This window comes from Coloeus monedula, assembly GCF_965178545.1.
Source record: "Coloeus monedula genome assembly, chromosome: 17".
NCBI classification, from domain to species: domain Eukaryota; kingdom Metazoa; phylum Chordata; class Aves; order Passeriformes; family Corvidae; genus Coloeus; species Coloeus monedula.
Genome location: NC_138797.1, coordinates 15,304,427 through 15,319,158, shown reverse-complemented (window position 1 = coordinate 15,319,158; position 14,732 = coordinate 15,304,427). Strand labels below are relative to the sequence as shown.

Below are 14,732 nucleotides of genomic sequence, written 5' to 3'. Positions count from 1 at the left end.
ATCATACCAAAAGTCTTGCTTCAAACTGGGGGAAATCAAAACGTCAGTCTGCATTAGGAACATTTTGGGTGATTCTCCGCAGCCCCTCATAGGACTTTTTTTAATTAGCCAATTAAAGGTTTTCTGAACCAGTTACAGCCTTTACACATTATTCAGGATCCCTTACTCATGACTTTGGGGTCAGTAACTAGCAGAGAAACAAACCTACTGCTTTATTTGAACAAGCATGACTGATGGACTGAGAGGCTCAGGAAATGCTCTTTGCAGTTCTCTGCAGCTGAAGACTAAATATACAATTGTGCTGATCCTGTACGGGATTCCACGCTTGCACGTGATTTTAGGCCTGCAAATGTACATTGCTTTTCAGTCAAGCATTACACAAATTACTTAATGAACAACCTGTTACCTTCCTGCCAGGCAGCAAACCATGCTGGTTCCCCAGAGAAACCGAGCCTGGTGACCAGAGGGGCAGGGCCCTGACTGCACATTTCTGCACAGTCCCTCTGGGCCTGCAGTGAATTGTCCCCATTCATTGTGTTTCTTGGAAGGTCTTCCAGAAAAGCACAACAGTTATCTCTGTCAGCTTTTATCAGTAGATGACAGACATCTCTGGAAAACAGACAGGGGCTTTTAGAGCCACCCCAAGAACAAAGGGAGAGCAATGAATGGTTTTCAGCAGGGCAAAACCACTCTGGGAAGCAGAAACCTTATGGGGAATGCTCACTCAGAATCTCTGCTGCTCTGGACAAATTCCAGACAAATTCAGGGACAAATTCTGATTTCAGCTGGGAAGTTACTTGTGCAAGTCAGCACAAGGTTGCTCAGCATCTGGTCCTGAGCAGTTGCCTCATTCTAAGTTCTTACTTCAAAATGATTTTCAAACTTTAAACGCAGCATGAATGTATTTAAAACTCACGGAAAGTGGAACTATAGAGTTTTTTCCTGAGCTTCATTTTCATGGATTTCTTTTTCTTTCTGAAGCAAGACTGCACACTGCAGTTAATGGAGCTCTGTTTGTCATGAGCAGAGGCCAGTGCCTTCACTGCACTGAGGACAGAAGTTTGAGTCACCAAGGCCAAAGATACAAGGTCTAGGAGGTAAAAGGGCAATGGATTAGTCATCCACCAGCCAGCCCAGCCCCAAATCTGACATTTTGCACAGTGAGAACAAGTCTAGAGGAGATTTCTCCCCATCTATTGTTGAGGAATTCAATTCACATTAAAATAAAACATAAATACAGTAGTTGAACAGTGAAGCAGCAGGAACAGTATTTCATTCCAGAGCTCTTCCAAATGATTCCTTATGCCAATTCATCAGAATACATTTGTTGTTTTTTTAAGATTATAAGTGTGTTTGTGTGTGTGTGTATAAATTATTAAACAAAAGCTTCTCTCAAAATAAAACCACTGGGAACCTCCATGTAATAAAATGAGTCACACCAGGATGCGATGACTAAGTGGGAGAACAGGGAATTCCACTCCCCATGCCAGCTTTCTTCATGATCAATTTTCTGTCAACAGGTGATGGGAGCTTGTCTCTCTGCCTTTTGTTTACGCCAAGAATTATTATTATTTTTTAATATTCTCCCTAAACAATTAAGCTGAATAATCAGGACCAGGCACACTTCCATCAGGCGCCCCCGTAGTGAACAGTGAGCCAGGGAATCCAGGCCAGTAGTGGCTGCCTGTTTAATAAGGATTTACCAGCTGTAAAATTCCAAAATCTTGTGTCATACGGGGAAACCTTCCAAAACACTGGATTCCACCCTGTCTCGCTGAGTCTGTAACAGCTATGGCAACTCCGTTTCTGCAGCCACTCTCTTCTGCATTTTTCTGTGTGTGAGCCTTAGATTTTTTCCTGTTTTGCAGTGTTTTTCTGGGATTCCCGGTCAGATTGCCCCGTGGGATTACAAGAACACCTGGGGCACGCAGCGCATTCCAGCCAGGGGGAAACAAACCTCTGGGGAGAAAGGTTTGCTGGCTGTCAGCAGCTACAGCAACAAGGAGAAGCAGAACGGGCCCCATTTACCCTGAAACTTTCTAATCTGCACAGCAGAACCAGGCAAACCAATCCTCCTGAAGAATACTTGTTATTCCTCAGTGTTCACACATGGTGGGACCCGCTGACACACCTTCCTGCTTCGTGTAGACAGAACACACAAAACAGACACTCCACGAGACCAAAACCTCCCAGATCTCCCCACCAGTGACACCTCTTTGGAGGGGGATGCCCAGGCAGGCCCTGAGCTCCCTTTGCTGCTGCCCTGCCCTGGGGCACACGGGAGGAGAGGTGGCCCTGCAAGGCGAGCACCTCCAGCTGATGCAGAATCCAGGTGGGCCTCCCGGAGGCAGCTCTGACTGATTCCCCCCTCTCCTCCCAGCCTTCTGCAGGTTCAGGGAGGAGGGGATTTGCATCCAGCTTTACATGCTGGCCCCCAGCCACAGCCTGCACAGAGCAGGGAATGTGCTCTGTGAAAACTAGCAGGAAAATAGCAAGGTAACCAATTCATTTCATGCACTTTCTGTACAACCTCACGTATTGCAAACAAACGGAACCATTTAAGATTACAGTACCACTTTCAGCTTTGCTAACTCTGCAACTATTCCTAGATATTTGTGCTCTTTTTCCTGTCCTTTCCCATTAAAAAATCCAAACAGTAGTTTTTTTCCCCAGATTCTGGGATTTTGTATCAGGATAAGATGCCTTTTAAACCTACACTTAATTCATGCTCAGTGGTGAATGGCATCTGTGACTGAGTTATGACCTAGCCCTAAGATAAGTCCCATTCCTCTCAGTTCTTCAAACTTTAAGTTCATTAATTTAGAAAACCAGTAAGTGACTGGAGCTCAGCCCTCACATTCAATATCTGAAGCTGTTTATTTGTTCAAGTAGCAAACATCTCTTTTGAATGAACCTGGGAAAACACTGAAAGTTTTTTAAAAAGCTTTTTGTCCATTTTATCTTGAATTTGCCTGAGAAAATTGCATCATTACTGTTGCATTATTAAGTTCACAGAGTTAACTGCTGAAAATAGTTGCTATTTTCTGCACTCCCCAGGAATTTCTGGATCGTTCATGAAACTGTCAGACTACAAAGAGGGATTGAGCTCCCTGTTTGGAGCACAGTGAGGAACTGACACAGCAGAAAAGGGGAACACTGCTTAAGACAATGCTGAAATTTCCTTTCACCTGTGCCACAACGAGCACGATCCTATCATCAAACCAACACACCAGCCACCTTCCACCCCATTAAAGCTGCCCTAACGCCGACCCGGTGCCCTATGGAGCACTGGGCTGCATGGCTCCTGGGGGCTGCACGGCTCCTGGGGGCTGCACGGCTCCTGGGGGCTGCATGGCTCCTGGGGGCTGCACTCCCCCAGCACACATTCCATGGCTTGTGGGGTGCAGCATTTCGGGCACTGTGCAGACAAAAGCCTCAACACCAGCACCCCCACACCGAACACCACAGCCTGATCCTGCCTTGGGCTGAGCTCTCCTGCAGCCACGACACATCCAAGCGTGTTCAAGCACCACTGCTGGACTCTAGAGCTGGACAGATTTATTTTGTCACAGGGGCTGTGACCATCCACACTTGGGGGCCCTGGCAGCTGCAGCAGTTCAAAGGGCACAGCAGCACCTCCTCTCCTTAGCCTGCCTGGTGCAGCCGGGAGATTTATGGTGGAGCCACTCCAAGGATGGACGTTGTGTTTGGGTTGTTCCTCCACCACCCACATTGTCCTAGCGATGATTCACGATGTCCATGTGGCCACCAGAAGAGTTTGGCAGGGGAAATCACAGTCCATTTGCACTTTTCTCCCAGAGAAACACGAACTGCCTCTATCACTGACAGCAGAGCAGCAGTAACCAGTACACAAATGGGAGTAAACACAATGCACCCAGCATCTGACTTGCAAATTACTACATGACAATTAAAATAAATAAAAGGGGGAATTCCAAATCTTTTCTTTTTTAACTGCACTGCAAGATCTGGGCCCCAACCAAGCACTAACACCCTTGACCTTCACCATATTGCAAGTCCTTGATAGCTCCAAGACTGCTTTTCAAGCTCTCTCTTCCAGATCAAAACTAAGAGAATACAGTCCAGTATAGTTGCTTCCCCTGACCTACTTTAATTTAGCTGGGCTCAGTTACGTGTCTCCAAGTTCAGATCTTCAAACTCCTTCAGCCAAACTCTGCTTTTGTGTGCTGGGATTAGGGAATTCATAAGTTCCCCTGGCTCACAGCAGCTACATTTTATGATCTTGCATCAGAAAGAGAGAACCTCAGAAAGAACTCAAAACTCTAAGGCCTGCATGTTGATAAATTTTAGCATTCAGAAACATAATGCTATTTAGGCATCAGCATTTCAAACACAAGCACTTTATCCCCTCAGAGCACTGAGCTCCAGCCCCTTCACTCCGTTTCCTGCTGCCATTTCCTGCCGTGAGCCGAAGCTGACACTGTCCCAGCCCTGTCCCCAGCGAGCTCCCTGCGGCTCGCGTGCCACAGGACACTCATTTCACACTGACATCCCGCCACAATTCAGGGAACTGTCCTTATTTTCCAGGTATTGCTATGGAAAAATATACATATCTGCAGCTCTATGAAAAGACAAATAAAACCTGCTCATTACTGCTCATGGAGACACGTATTTTTGTCACAAATGTGACCAGTTCCATGTTCCTCTGCGTTGCTAATGGTGGGTGAAGAATTGTCTACAATATCCAGAGGAAATGGAAAGAGGTTCTGAGTGTTCCTCTGAGGGATGAAACCTAATGTACAATTGTGATCCTCAACAGCAGCTTCCTCAGTTTTGCAAAGCACGTGACTGATGCCTTCCCAGCACCCGCTTCACCCAGATCCAAGGGACACCCAGAGTTTGGAGTCTATGGAACAATAAAAGGAAAAGATCTAGCTGCACAAAGATACTTGCACAAAGGTTCTTGGGGAAAAAACAGCCTTGCTACTCTCACCTAAAAACACTGGACACACAAGCCAAGGAGCTGTGTGGAGCACGGCGTGCCAAAAGCTGTGGGATGGTTACCTACACTGCTGCTCTCACCCTTCTTGTTACCAGCACAGCTAAAACTGGTGGCAGAAGTGGGAAATCCAGCACCCCTTGCTAGCACAGACAAGGCTTGTGAGCTGTTAAAATGAAACTCTAAGCAAACCAAGCTTCCCCTGCGAGCTTGCTGCATCTTCCTGCCTTGACAAAGGTGTGATTCTTTCACAGGCTGCGGGGCAGCGGCGCGCTCTGGAAGAGACACAGCCTGCTGCAGTTGGGGTCAGGCAGAGCTGTGCTGCTATCCACCCCCAGGGTGGTGGCTGTGGCTTACTCTGCCCCTGAGCAGCTCATCAGCACTTTCTGCACGGGCTGTGCAGGGCAGAGGAGCTGTGGGTGAGCTGCTCCTCCTTCCACCCAGGCACTGCTCGAACTGACACCCGGGGCTGCACAGCTGGGGCTCCTTGCTCTGGGCTCACGCAGCCCGAGGCAATGGCAACTACAAACAGACATCGTAGAGATCCTTAAAATTGTCTACAGTGCCTAATGAGGGAAGCTGAAAGTGCCAGGCACACAGGATCCTGATTTTCAGGTGAGCTGGGACACTCATCAACCTCTGACAACCCAGGCACAAAGCAATTCTCAGTTTGCTGCACTCAGCCATGCATGATCTGTGTATCCAGCTCAGCTTCTTTAGATACATCTATTAAATAAAGCAATCTTCATTTAAAAGCACTCCAGGGCACCTCTGGCAGAGGTGCTGCTGCATTATGGAACAGCACATGGACACACAGAGAACCAGCTCGGCACAGAGTCCCCCAGATAACCCACTGCAAACCACACAGACTTCTGATTCAGCCCAAGGATTTGAACCTGGACCTCCCATCCTCTGAATTCTCCTTCTGCCAGTCATTTTTTCAGAGTCCAGCAGAGTGAGACTGCCTGCAGAGGCCAAGGGCTGGGGGGGAGGCAGGATATGGAACACCAGCAAGCAAATCCCTGCTCCAGACTGGGCACTGCTGCTGGGATAAATCCTGTCTCCCCCATACCAGGAGGTAAAAAAAGAGGAAAAAATCCCTGCAGTTTCCCCAGCAGCACAGAAAAGCTTTAGATTTAGTGTGGAAAATATTGTTGTTCTTTTTACTTTCTAACATCTCGTCCAGCCAGAGCCTTCTCTGCTCTTATATGGAAAGAGGGGCAGGGCATTTGGGATGTTTCCTCGAAATGGCATTAAGAGCTACCTCCTTTGAATGGATCATCTCCTGTAGTTACTGCAAAACATTCTTGGGACAGGTAGCACTGCAGGCTGCCAAGATGTTCCTGTGTACCCTCTCAAAACGCTGACATGGTGGAACAGTGGCAGCACAGGGGGAAGGAATTAATACATGGGCTTGAAAGGAAACAGAGCGTGCCAGAAGAATTCCTCTGACTGCAACAAGCTCATCTGAACCTCCACAGCTCTTCAGAGCCTTTCATACCTGCAAAATCAGCCTGGCTTGCTGCTGGTGTGGGAGGGAACTGGGACCCACAGAATGTTTTCCCCCACATCACCAGCTGGTGCTCATGTACGTTCATGAATGTACATTCATTTCTGGCTTGATTCTCACTTTTTCCCGATGGCACTACCCCATAGATCATGCACATGCTGTTCACTAGGGCAATGCAATCTCCTAAATCCCTTGCAAGTCACTGGATATATCACTTGAGATGCCTCTACCTCAGTTCACCGACAGAAAACTTCCAAGCAACAGGCTTTCTTAACAGCACAAGGGGAACACAAAGTCTACAATAAAAAATATGGAAGGAGAAGTGATGTATTCTCATCTCTCATTACATGTATAAAAATAATTTGATATAAAAAGATGTATTACGTATGTTTTTTCTCCACAGACTACTAAAGGGAAGAAAACACAATCTTTGCCTGTAGTTCACATCAATAAAAAAATGTTCATTTCAGTGATGAATTCTACAATAGCATTCACTAAACATGAGATTGAACAAGCACAGAGGAACATGTAGTGCTCATCTCCTTTCTCTGATAACAGATCCTGTCCCTGCTGATTCCCAGTGCCTGGATTCTTTTGAAGCAACAACACAAACAGTTGCTCTCAAGTCTAATTTTACTCACATGGTTTTACCTAAATGAACAGGATTACTCACTCGAGTAATCATGAGCACAAATTTTATGAGATTTGACACTACAGATCTGCCTTATCCCACTATGTAAAGTTAGGAAAAACCTGCCTTACCTGATGTTTTTTCTGTGAACACCACTTTGGACTCTGCTGTGAAATTCTGTCCAGTGAGGATCATCTGTTGTCCTCCATAGACCAGGCAGCTGTCGATGTCTTGTCTTTCAACCATTGGAAGCTCATGAGCAGACCTTTGGGCTGTGGACAAATTGCAAACATGAATGAAACCAACTCTGTTTTACCAGGACTTTCCAAATCTTCCCAGAACTATCCACAGATCGATCTTGTCATCGTTACCATCTGCTGACCGCCAAAGCAGCTTCTCCAGGGTGCTAAATTTAGGTCTGAGAAGGAAAAATAAACTTACTCAAGGCATTTTATTTGGAAACATTCAGGAGTTGGCTGCAGTGGTTCAGCTGTGCTGGCCCTGCTCCTTGTCCTTGAGAAAGGACAGCTTGGATGAATGGGCTGAAACTTGCCCATGCCGGTTTCCAAGAAAACGGCCAAATTTTCAAGTGCAGGCACACTACAGCCCTAGAGCCCAAAAATTCCACCTGCACAGAGGATTCCACTGAATAACAGAATTCCTTCAGAGGGGAAAAAAAACCCCAGAGCCTCTTCTCCAAAATCCCACTGCCTCCCACAGGACAGGGCCTGGCACAGGGGGGTTGCCAACAACAGCTCCATCTCCATGTGTGGGCACCGAGCCTTGGGCTCACAGGAGGGGCAGCCACGAAGCCCCAGCTGCCATCACGAGGGGTCACACTGGGACTGCCGCAGCCCAGGGTTTTTCCAAGCATGTTCTGCAGAAGCCTGAACATCTGAGGAGCAGGGCCCTGTGTCACAGACTGAGTCTGATTATAAAAGGCAAGGGAAGAAAAGGTAGGGTGGGATCCAGATGGACACGGACGTCATCAAGGCTTTCTAAGGTCTTTACTGTTCTTGGCCACGAATTTAGAGCGTGACTTTAGCAAGTTATTCTCTCTTTCCCCAGCCAGAAAACCAGGACAGCACCATCTCTCCACCTACTTTCCTCTGATCCCATTGAAACAGCCACTTGCATGGTGAGAAAAGCTTTGGAGAACCCTGGTCACCATCCCTGCAGAGCCATCCCAACTGCTATCAAGCAGCGGGAGCTGAAGAAAGTGAAGATGTGAGAACTGTTCCCTACAACACAGACAGCTGGAAAACATCAGGAGCTTCCCTGTGACCAGACCAGGTGGGCAGCAGCTTGGGGCTGGTGAACTGCGAGTTCATGACCTGCACTCAAACTCCTCCAGATTCATCCAGCCCAACTGGAAAGGCCTCCAGAGGATCCTGCTCATCTCTTTCCCAGCTGCCTTGGCTGGATTTTAGCTCTCCCTGACAGAGACCCTGAGCACTTGTGTCTTCACTGAACACCGTTGGCTGCTGAGCCAAGAGTGAGGAAATGTGATCCTGTATGTTCAGGGCTGGCCCTGACTCACACACAGGCGAGGCTGGGCTGTCTGTGACCTGACCTGGCACTGCTCTACAGCTCTGCAACCCTCGCAAAGGCGAAATTCTCTCGTCACCTGGAGAAAATGTCGGAATATTTGGTGAGAAAACTCAAGCAGTAAGCCTTTCATAGCAACTTTTCTAGCTCTGCTGAACCCTTCAGTCACGAGACAGAGACTTTGCTCTTATGAAAGAATAGAGGTAATTCAATAGCTGGAACTTTCTCATGCCGTTTGAGAGGCGTTTTTGAAATCTATTTAGAATTACCTTAGGACTCATTGTTCTTTTCAAGTATATAACAACATCTGGGCTAATATACTGCCAGTTAAGAATATATATTCAGATTACTTGCAAAGAAGTTGATAATTTCTTTCACATGGCTGTAAGATTAATTTCTTTCCCAAAATACTAACGTTTTTGATGAGTTCATAATTGGATTTATCACAAAGACAGATCTGTAACCTCAAAAGCTGAAGAGTAAATAGAAATCATTAAAAAGCATGTCTGCAACAGTTGAGAAAACATTTAAATATTTAAGCATTGCCCTGGACACTCTTTATTCCTATTCAATCACCAAATTTCACTTCCAAAGCATCCTAACTCATCCAAATTCCAGATTAACTTATGTCTCTTTCCAACTTCATTGTGTTCATAGAGAGCTTGGTACCCGCCATCCCATAGATCAGTGGTTCCCAAGGCTTTTTCAGGGTGAGGAAGGACAAATTTTAGCCTGGAAGTGACTCTGACTCATCTCAATTACATTTGGAGCTGCTGCACCTGGCATGACTTTGGGCATCTCCAAAACTGTGCTTGCCCTGAGCCAGGTGGAGGTGTGCAAACCTCACCTGCCTGAGATGGGCTGCAGAATAATCCCATCTGAGTTCATCTCAGCTCAGTTCCAGCTGAGCTCCCCAGTGCAGATACCACACTAAAGCATTTCCCCTGCCCTGTTTCCCCTGAATTCTTCTCCTCCCTTTGGGTGCTTTGAAATCCTTTCCTAATAATAAAAACCCAGCTACTTTTCATTTTCCAAAGTCTCCTTTTTTCACCCAAGCCTGTAAGAAGGCTTCACCCCCTTCCCCATTTCCACCAGTACAGAGGTTCAAGGTTCAGTGTGGAGCTGCCTCAATAGGATTATTTTTTTTTCCTCTGCAAGAAATATTAATTGCTAATAAATCCCCTTCCTCTAAGGCTCATGATGGGTGGACTGCATGCAATAATTTCACACTATTCCTTCTCTTCCCCCAGGGGCTGGCACTTCATAAAGTGACCTACAGCTACTGGAGTTTATGAGCTTTGAATAAACAAAACACTGTTGATTTAACCAGTTGGGGTGTTTACTTTCAATAGCAACAGTTACTGACATAAGGCAGCAAAGCAAATGCTATAGAAATACTCAGGCTTGGCCTGAAGCAGTGTGTCAACCTATTAACAGGGGACATTATTTTTCTATTTTATTTGACTGTTTGCAAATCAAGATGTCATGGATTGGTGGTGCCAAGAAATACAATGCATGCAGTGACACAGACAGAAAGGGAGCCACTGTCTGAGAGCCCTGCAGCACCTCCAGTGAGCTCAGCCTGCAGGGAGCAGCCCCTGCTGCCCACAGCCCACCCAGGCTCCCCTGCAGCCCATGTTTGTCAGGGCTCCAGCCTTCAGCCCCCTCCCCATGCCAGCAGCTGGACAAAAGGTGAAGATGGCCTAAATCTCTGGGCCAGCAGGCTGAACACTTCCCATGGGATGCACGGGCTGCAGGCTGACCTCGAGGAACTGTGCCAAGGCAGGCAAAAGTGGCTCTTGCTTCCTCACCTGCCCACAGTATTGATAACTCTCCTTTTGCAGTGGAGAGATTTGGCTTTTAGGGGGAAAAGGGGTATTTTGATAAAACTGATTACCTGGAGAAGTCTGTTGCAGCTCCCAATCTCCCCCATGAGAGTGTCACCCATTGCTGCTGGGAGGTGACAAGGGACAATCTCAGCTGGAGCAGCCTGGGACAGTGGAAGGTGCCCCTGCCCATGGCACGGGGTGGCACTGGATGGGCTTTAGGGTCCCTTCCAAGCCAAGACATTCTGTAATTCTGTGATGAATTCCTGCTAGAGTGAAGCCCCTCCACACTCTCTCCAACACCTGCAGCACTGACTCCAGATACAGGTTCCCTGTTGTCCCCATGCTGACAATGAGATGTCAGAGACATCTGATCAGGAGGAGCAGGACTGAGGCTCACGAGCAGCTTAGTGAGGACAAAGCCACTGCTACCTCTGATTGACTCACAAGCCAAGTAAACCAAAAAATGTGGCTGTTTAAGAGGGATGGGGTCACAGCTTACACCCTAGTGCAGTGGCCTCACCAGAACAAATATTCAGATCCCTCTTTGGACAGCCCTGTCCTTACCCTGCCCAGAGCAGCCCCAGGTCATCCCAACTTTGAGCTGGGACTCATCACCCCTGACATGTCTCTCCAAACCCCCAAAGGCTTTTCATCCAGCAGCCACTGATTCCTGTTGGGTTTGAGAAGAGCAGATAGAGCTGGATGTCTGCTGCTAAAAAACCCCTGACCCCTGGAAGCAATAGCAGAGGTGTAATTTGTTATGGGATTAATTCTTCCACCTCAGTGCAAACCTCAATGAGCCAAAGTAAATATTTCATTCCTGCTGTCACACTGGGTTTATTTACCACGAGCTGCCTGTGGTAGGGTTGATAGGAGCAGAGCTGCTGTGCTCAACACTTCTCCAACTCATTAATGTCGTGAGAGACTTTGATCTCCTCCACCACTCCCTGAAGCATCCTGAGCTCTGCAGTGGGAGGAGAGGCAAAGGCTGGAGAGCCATGGGAGGACCAAGGGCAGGAGACATCTCCAGCAACCAGGGAGACATCAGCAAGACACCCTAGAGATGAGCAAATTTCTGATCAGAGGGATGGGATAATTCACCTCCTGGAAGGAGTATGGAGCAGTGGAAGACTTAGGAATCAAGTAAATAAAGCAAATTTCCAGCCCTCGTGGGGAAACCTTGAAAATGTGGTCGAAACACTCTGAGAAGAAGAACGCAGTATGACTGACAACAGTTTCTAATTTGCTGCCAGCAAGACTTAATCAGCAGTTTGTGCAGAGCCATCCAAGCAAAAAGCACCAAAAATAGAGAGCTTTTCTCCACCTCCTCCTCTGCACATAATTTATGATGTCCTCGCAAAGGAGGAGTGACAAGCACCGATGGCAGCAGTGTCAGATAAGTGTGATACTTTCTATGAACTGCAGCCAGCTCACCAAGCCAGTGTGTGATTAATGACAGGAAAACCATGGCCTCGGTTCACTTGTCTGTCAATCAGCTCTGTGGGCAAGCACAGCATTTCCCTTTAATCCCTTGTGGAGGGCATCTGCTCAGCTGAAATTCTGCTCAGCAATCCCTAGTCTGTGTGCTGGGCTGTTTGCTTTTACCACCAGCAGCACTGCAAAGACCAGAAGTAACCAGGAGTTTACCCCTGGAGCAAGGCTGGCAGCCTGCAGAAGGGGCAGGCATTTCCCTTCGCTCTGACTCACACCTCAAAGACTGAGATATTTTGGTTGCACGTTCAAAGTGGCAGATGTTGTCAGAATTGTCTTTTACGTTCTGTGCTTCGAGAGAGAAAATGTTCTCTTTAGAGAAAGCACCAGTTTTTCTGTCAGCTGTACTTGCAGCCAACTGCGAGACTGTCTTGAAGGTGAAATGAAAGGGGGAAAAAATTCATTTAACTCAACTGGAAACCATGATACTCCCATAATAATCATGGTTATAGTTAAACTTCCAAATAGGTATCTCCCACGTGCAAAGAGACCATTTGTTTCTGCTTTTCTATCTGGATAAAGCTAGGCTCCTTCTTGCCTGCTGCTGTGTTCCAACCAGCACAACTCCCAGCTGAGGAAAAGCTCTCACTGGCTTGCCAAGACAACATTCTTTTACATGACTAGCTCTTTCCTCTGTAGTTACTAATGTGTCACAAATCATAGGCTCAGATTGTCTAATATTATGGGAAAATCTACTAGAAGGAGAGAAAAATAAAGGAAACTTCCAGGGAAATTGATTAAAGGGAAATAAGAAATTTGACCCAATTTAATGGAACAAAATATGGTCAATAATAGCAACTATTTAAATTCCTCTAGATGGACACACGGTTCTTTAGCAATAAGTTTTGTTTGTTTTGTTTTTTACCACCTAGGAACATCTATTATAAGAACGAGATTTTTAGACTCCTTTTCTCGTGCCAAGTGCAATTTAAGTTTGCATTTTAAGGGATTCATGAGCACAGCTCAGGATCAGCAACCACAGATTCTACAAAGCAAGAACTGTGGCAGACTTTGGGAAGGTTTAACCAGGATCCCTTAGAATAAAATCTGGGGCACTGTGTGGGACACTCCTGAGCCTCACACTCAGACATTTGCATGAAGCAGTTTTTGGCTGCTGTCAGCCTGAGCAAAACAAGCTGCCCTACTACCCTGGACTCCCACCCTGCTCCTTCTCTGCTCCAGGATGCTTCAGCTGAGGAGTGAAAACACAACTGCAGAGGCTGGGGCACCCAGCCTGAGCTCCCAGAGATCATGACAAACCTATCTCTTGGAGAGGGAGCCCAGGGTCAACAATTTCTGTAACACCAAAGATCACCCACTCCCAGAGAAATGAGCTCCAGCTCTTGGTGACAGGCAAAGGAATGGAACTGATGTTACAGAAATCGTCCTCATGGCTTGAAAACAACGGTCTGCAAATGTCAGACCTCTCCAGGGATGGTTTGCCAAGTGTCTGTGTTTGAAGGGACAAGTGAACTCAGTAACCCCTCACCTGCAATGTCACCAGCAGCTCTGTCACAGCCCTGCTGGTACAGCAAGAACTCGCCCACACGAGCTGGTTCCTGCCTGAAGCACTGACCTGTCCCAGCAGGGATGGACATTTGGACACACACAGCCCTGAGCAGGGCTGAGGGGAGCAGGGAGCCAGGCCAAGCAGGACACTTGGCTCTCCTGTGGGGCTCGCTGTCATTTCACTGACTCAGCGTGGACCAACACCACGAGAAGGGATTTTTCTCACCTTTCCAGCACCACACCTACAAGAGAGTGGTTTCCTATACCTGGCTGAGTGATGGCCTGTTGCTACAATTATCAGAGGGATTTCAAATGCCTTTGCCTCCTCAGTGGCTTCAGCATAAATCAACAGGCAACAGGAGGAAAAAGCTGCTGAATGTGCAGGCTTGTCTGGATCTGAGGTCCATTTTAAGGCACAAGTGATCATTTAACAACACATCACCCCCTCAGTGCTCCCACACAGCTGCCAGGGGAGGAACTCGCTGCGGATGATGCTTTGAACCTGTGAAATCCCCTCCGAAAATCTGTCAAGTGCTGAATGTGACACAGATGAGGTGGAACCAAACAGCGCTCTGAAATGCAGCTATTTCACAGCTCTTGCTTCACTGCAGCTAATGATCTGCTGACACTGGTGGGACTTCCTCGGGATCAACTTCTGGGGAGGAGAGCACTCAGATACTCTGTTGGTAGCAACAGTGCTCAGGGGGAGCCCCGGGAAGGGAGATGGGCCGTGATCCTGGAGCTGCTGCTCTCTAGGGCCTTCCCAGAGGGACATTATTACTGCTGCCAGACAGGAGGGATCCCGAGGAGACTCCCTGAGGGTAAGGGCTCTCAGGTGGCCAGGTCAAAAAAACCCGAACAAACCAGAAAATAAAGGGGAAAAAAGTGAATCCCAGCAGCACAGAAGGTGGGACAAGAAGAAAACATCGCCCAGCCCAGTGCCCCTTGTTGGCGGGGCACCTGAGCTTACCTGAGACTGCCTGGGAGCTCTGCAAGGTGTGCAGATCGTCTGGGACAAACTGAGGCTGCCATCTCTAGTGAGATTTAGGCTGCATTACTAATATTGGCTGAGCCCACTGATGTTTTTAACCATCTTCCCAGAACTGGGCTGAGATCAGGAAGCGCTACTGAAATGCATAAACAGTGCTAAATATGCAACATACACACTAAATGGCAGAGGCTCATGCCTCCAGATCACTTCATACCCTGCTTCCATGAGTTCAGAAAAGCACAGTC

The 14,732-nt window shown here is 47.4% G+C and overlaps 1 protein-coding gene across 2 annotated transcripts in view; it reads right to left on the bottom strand.

Annotated features, from left to right (window-relative positions):
• The window catches only part of NFATC2 (nuclear factor of activated T cells 2), a gene marked incomplete at both ends in the record, with an annotated part of 72,574 nt that overhangs the window by 32,610 nt on the left and 25,232 nt on the right, over positions 1-14,732 (bottom strand). For both annotated transcript variants that reach the window (XM_082292575.1, XM_082292576.1), the window contains one exon: positions 7,251-7,391. In XM_082292575.1, coding sequence (XP_082148701.1) covers positions 7,251-7,391 — 141 coding nt within the window. The remainder of the gene's footprint in view (positions 1-7,250; positions 7,392-14,732) is intronic.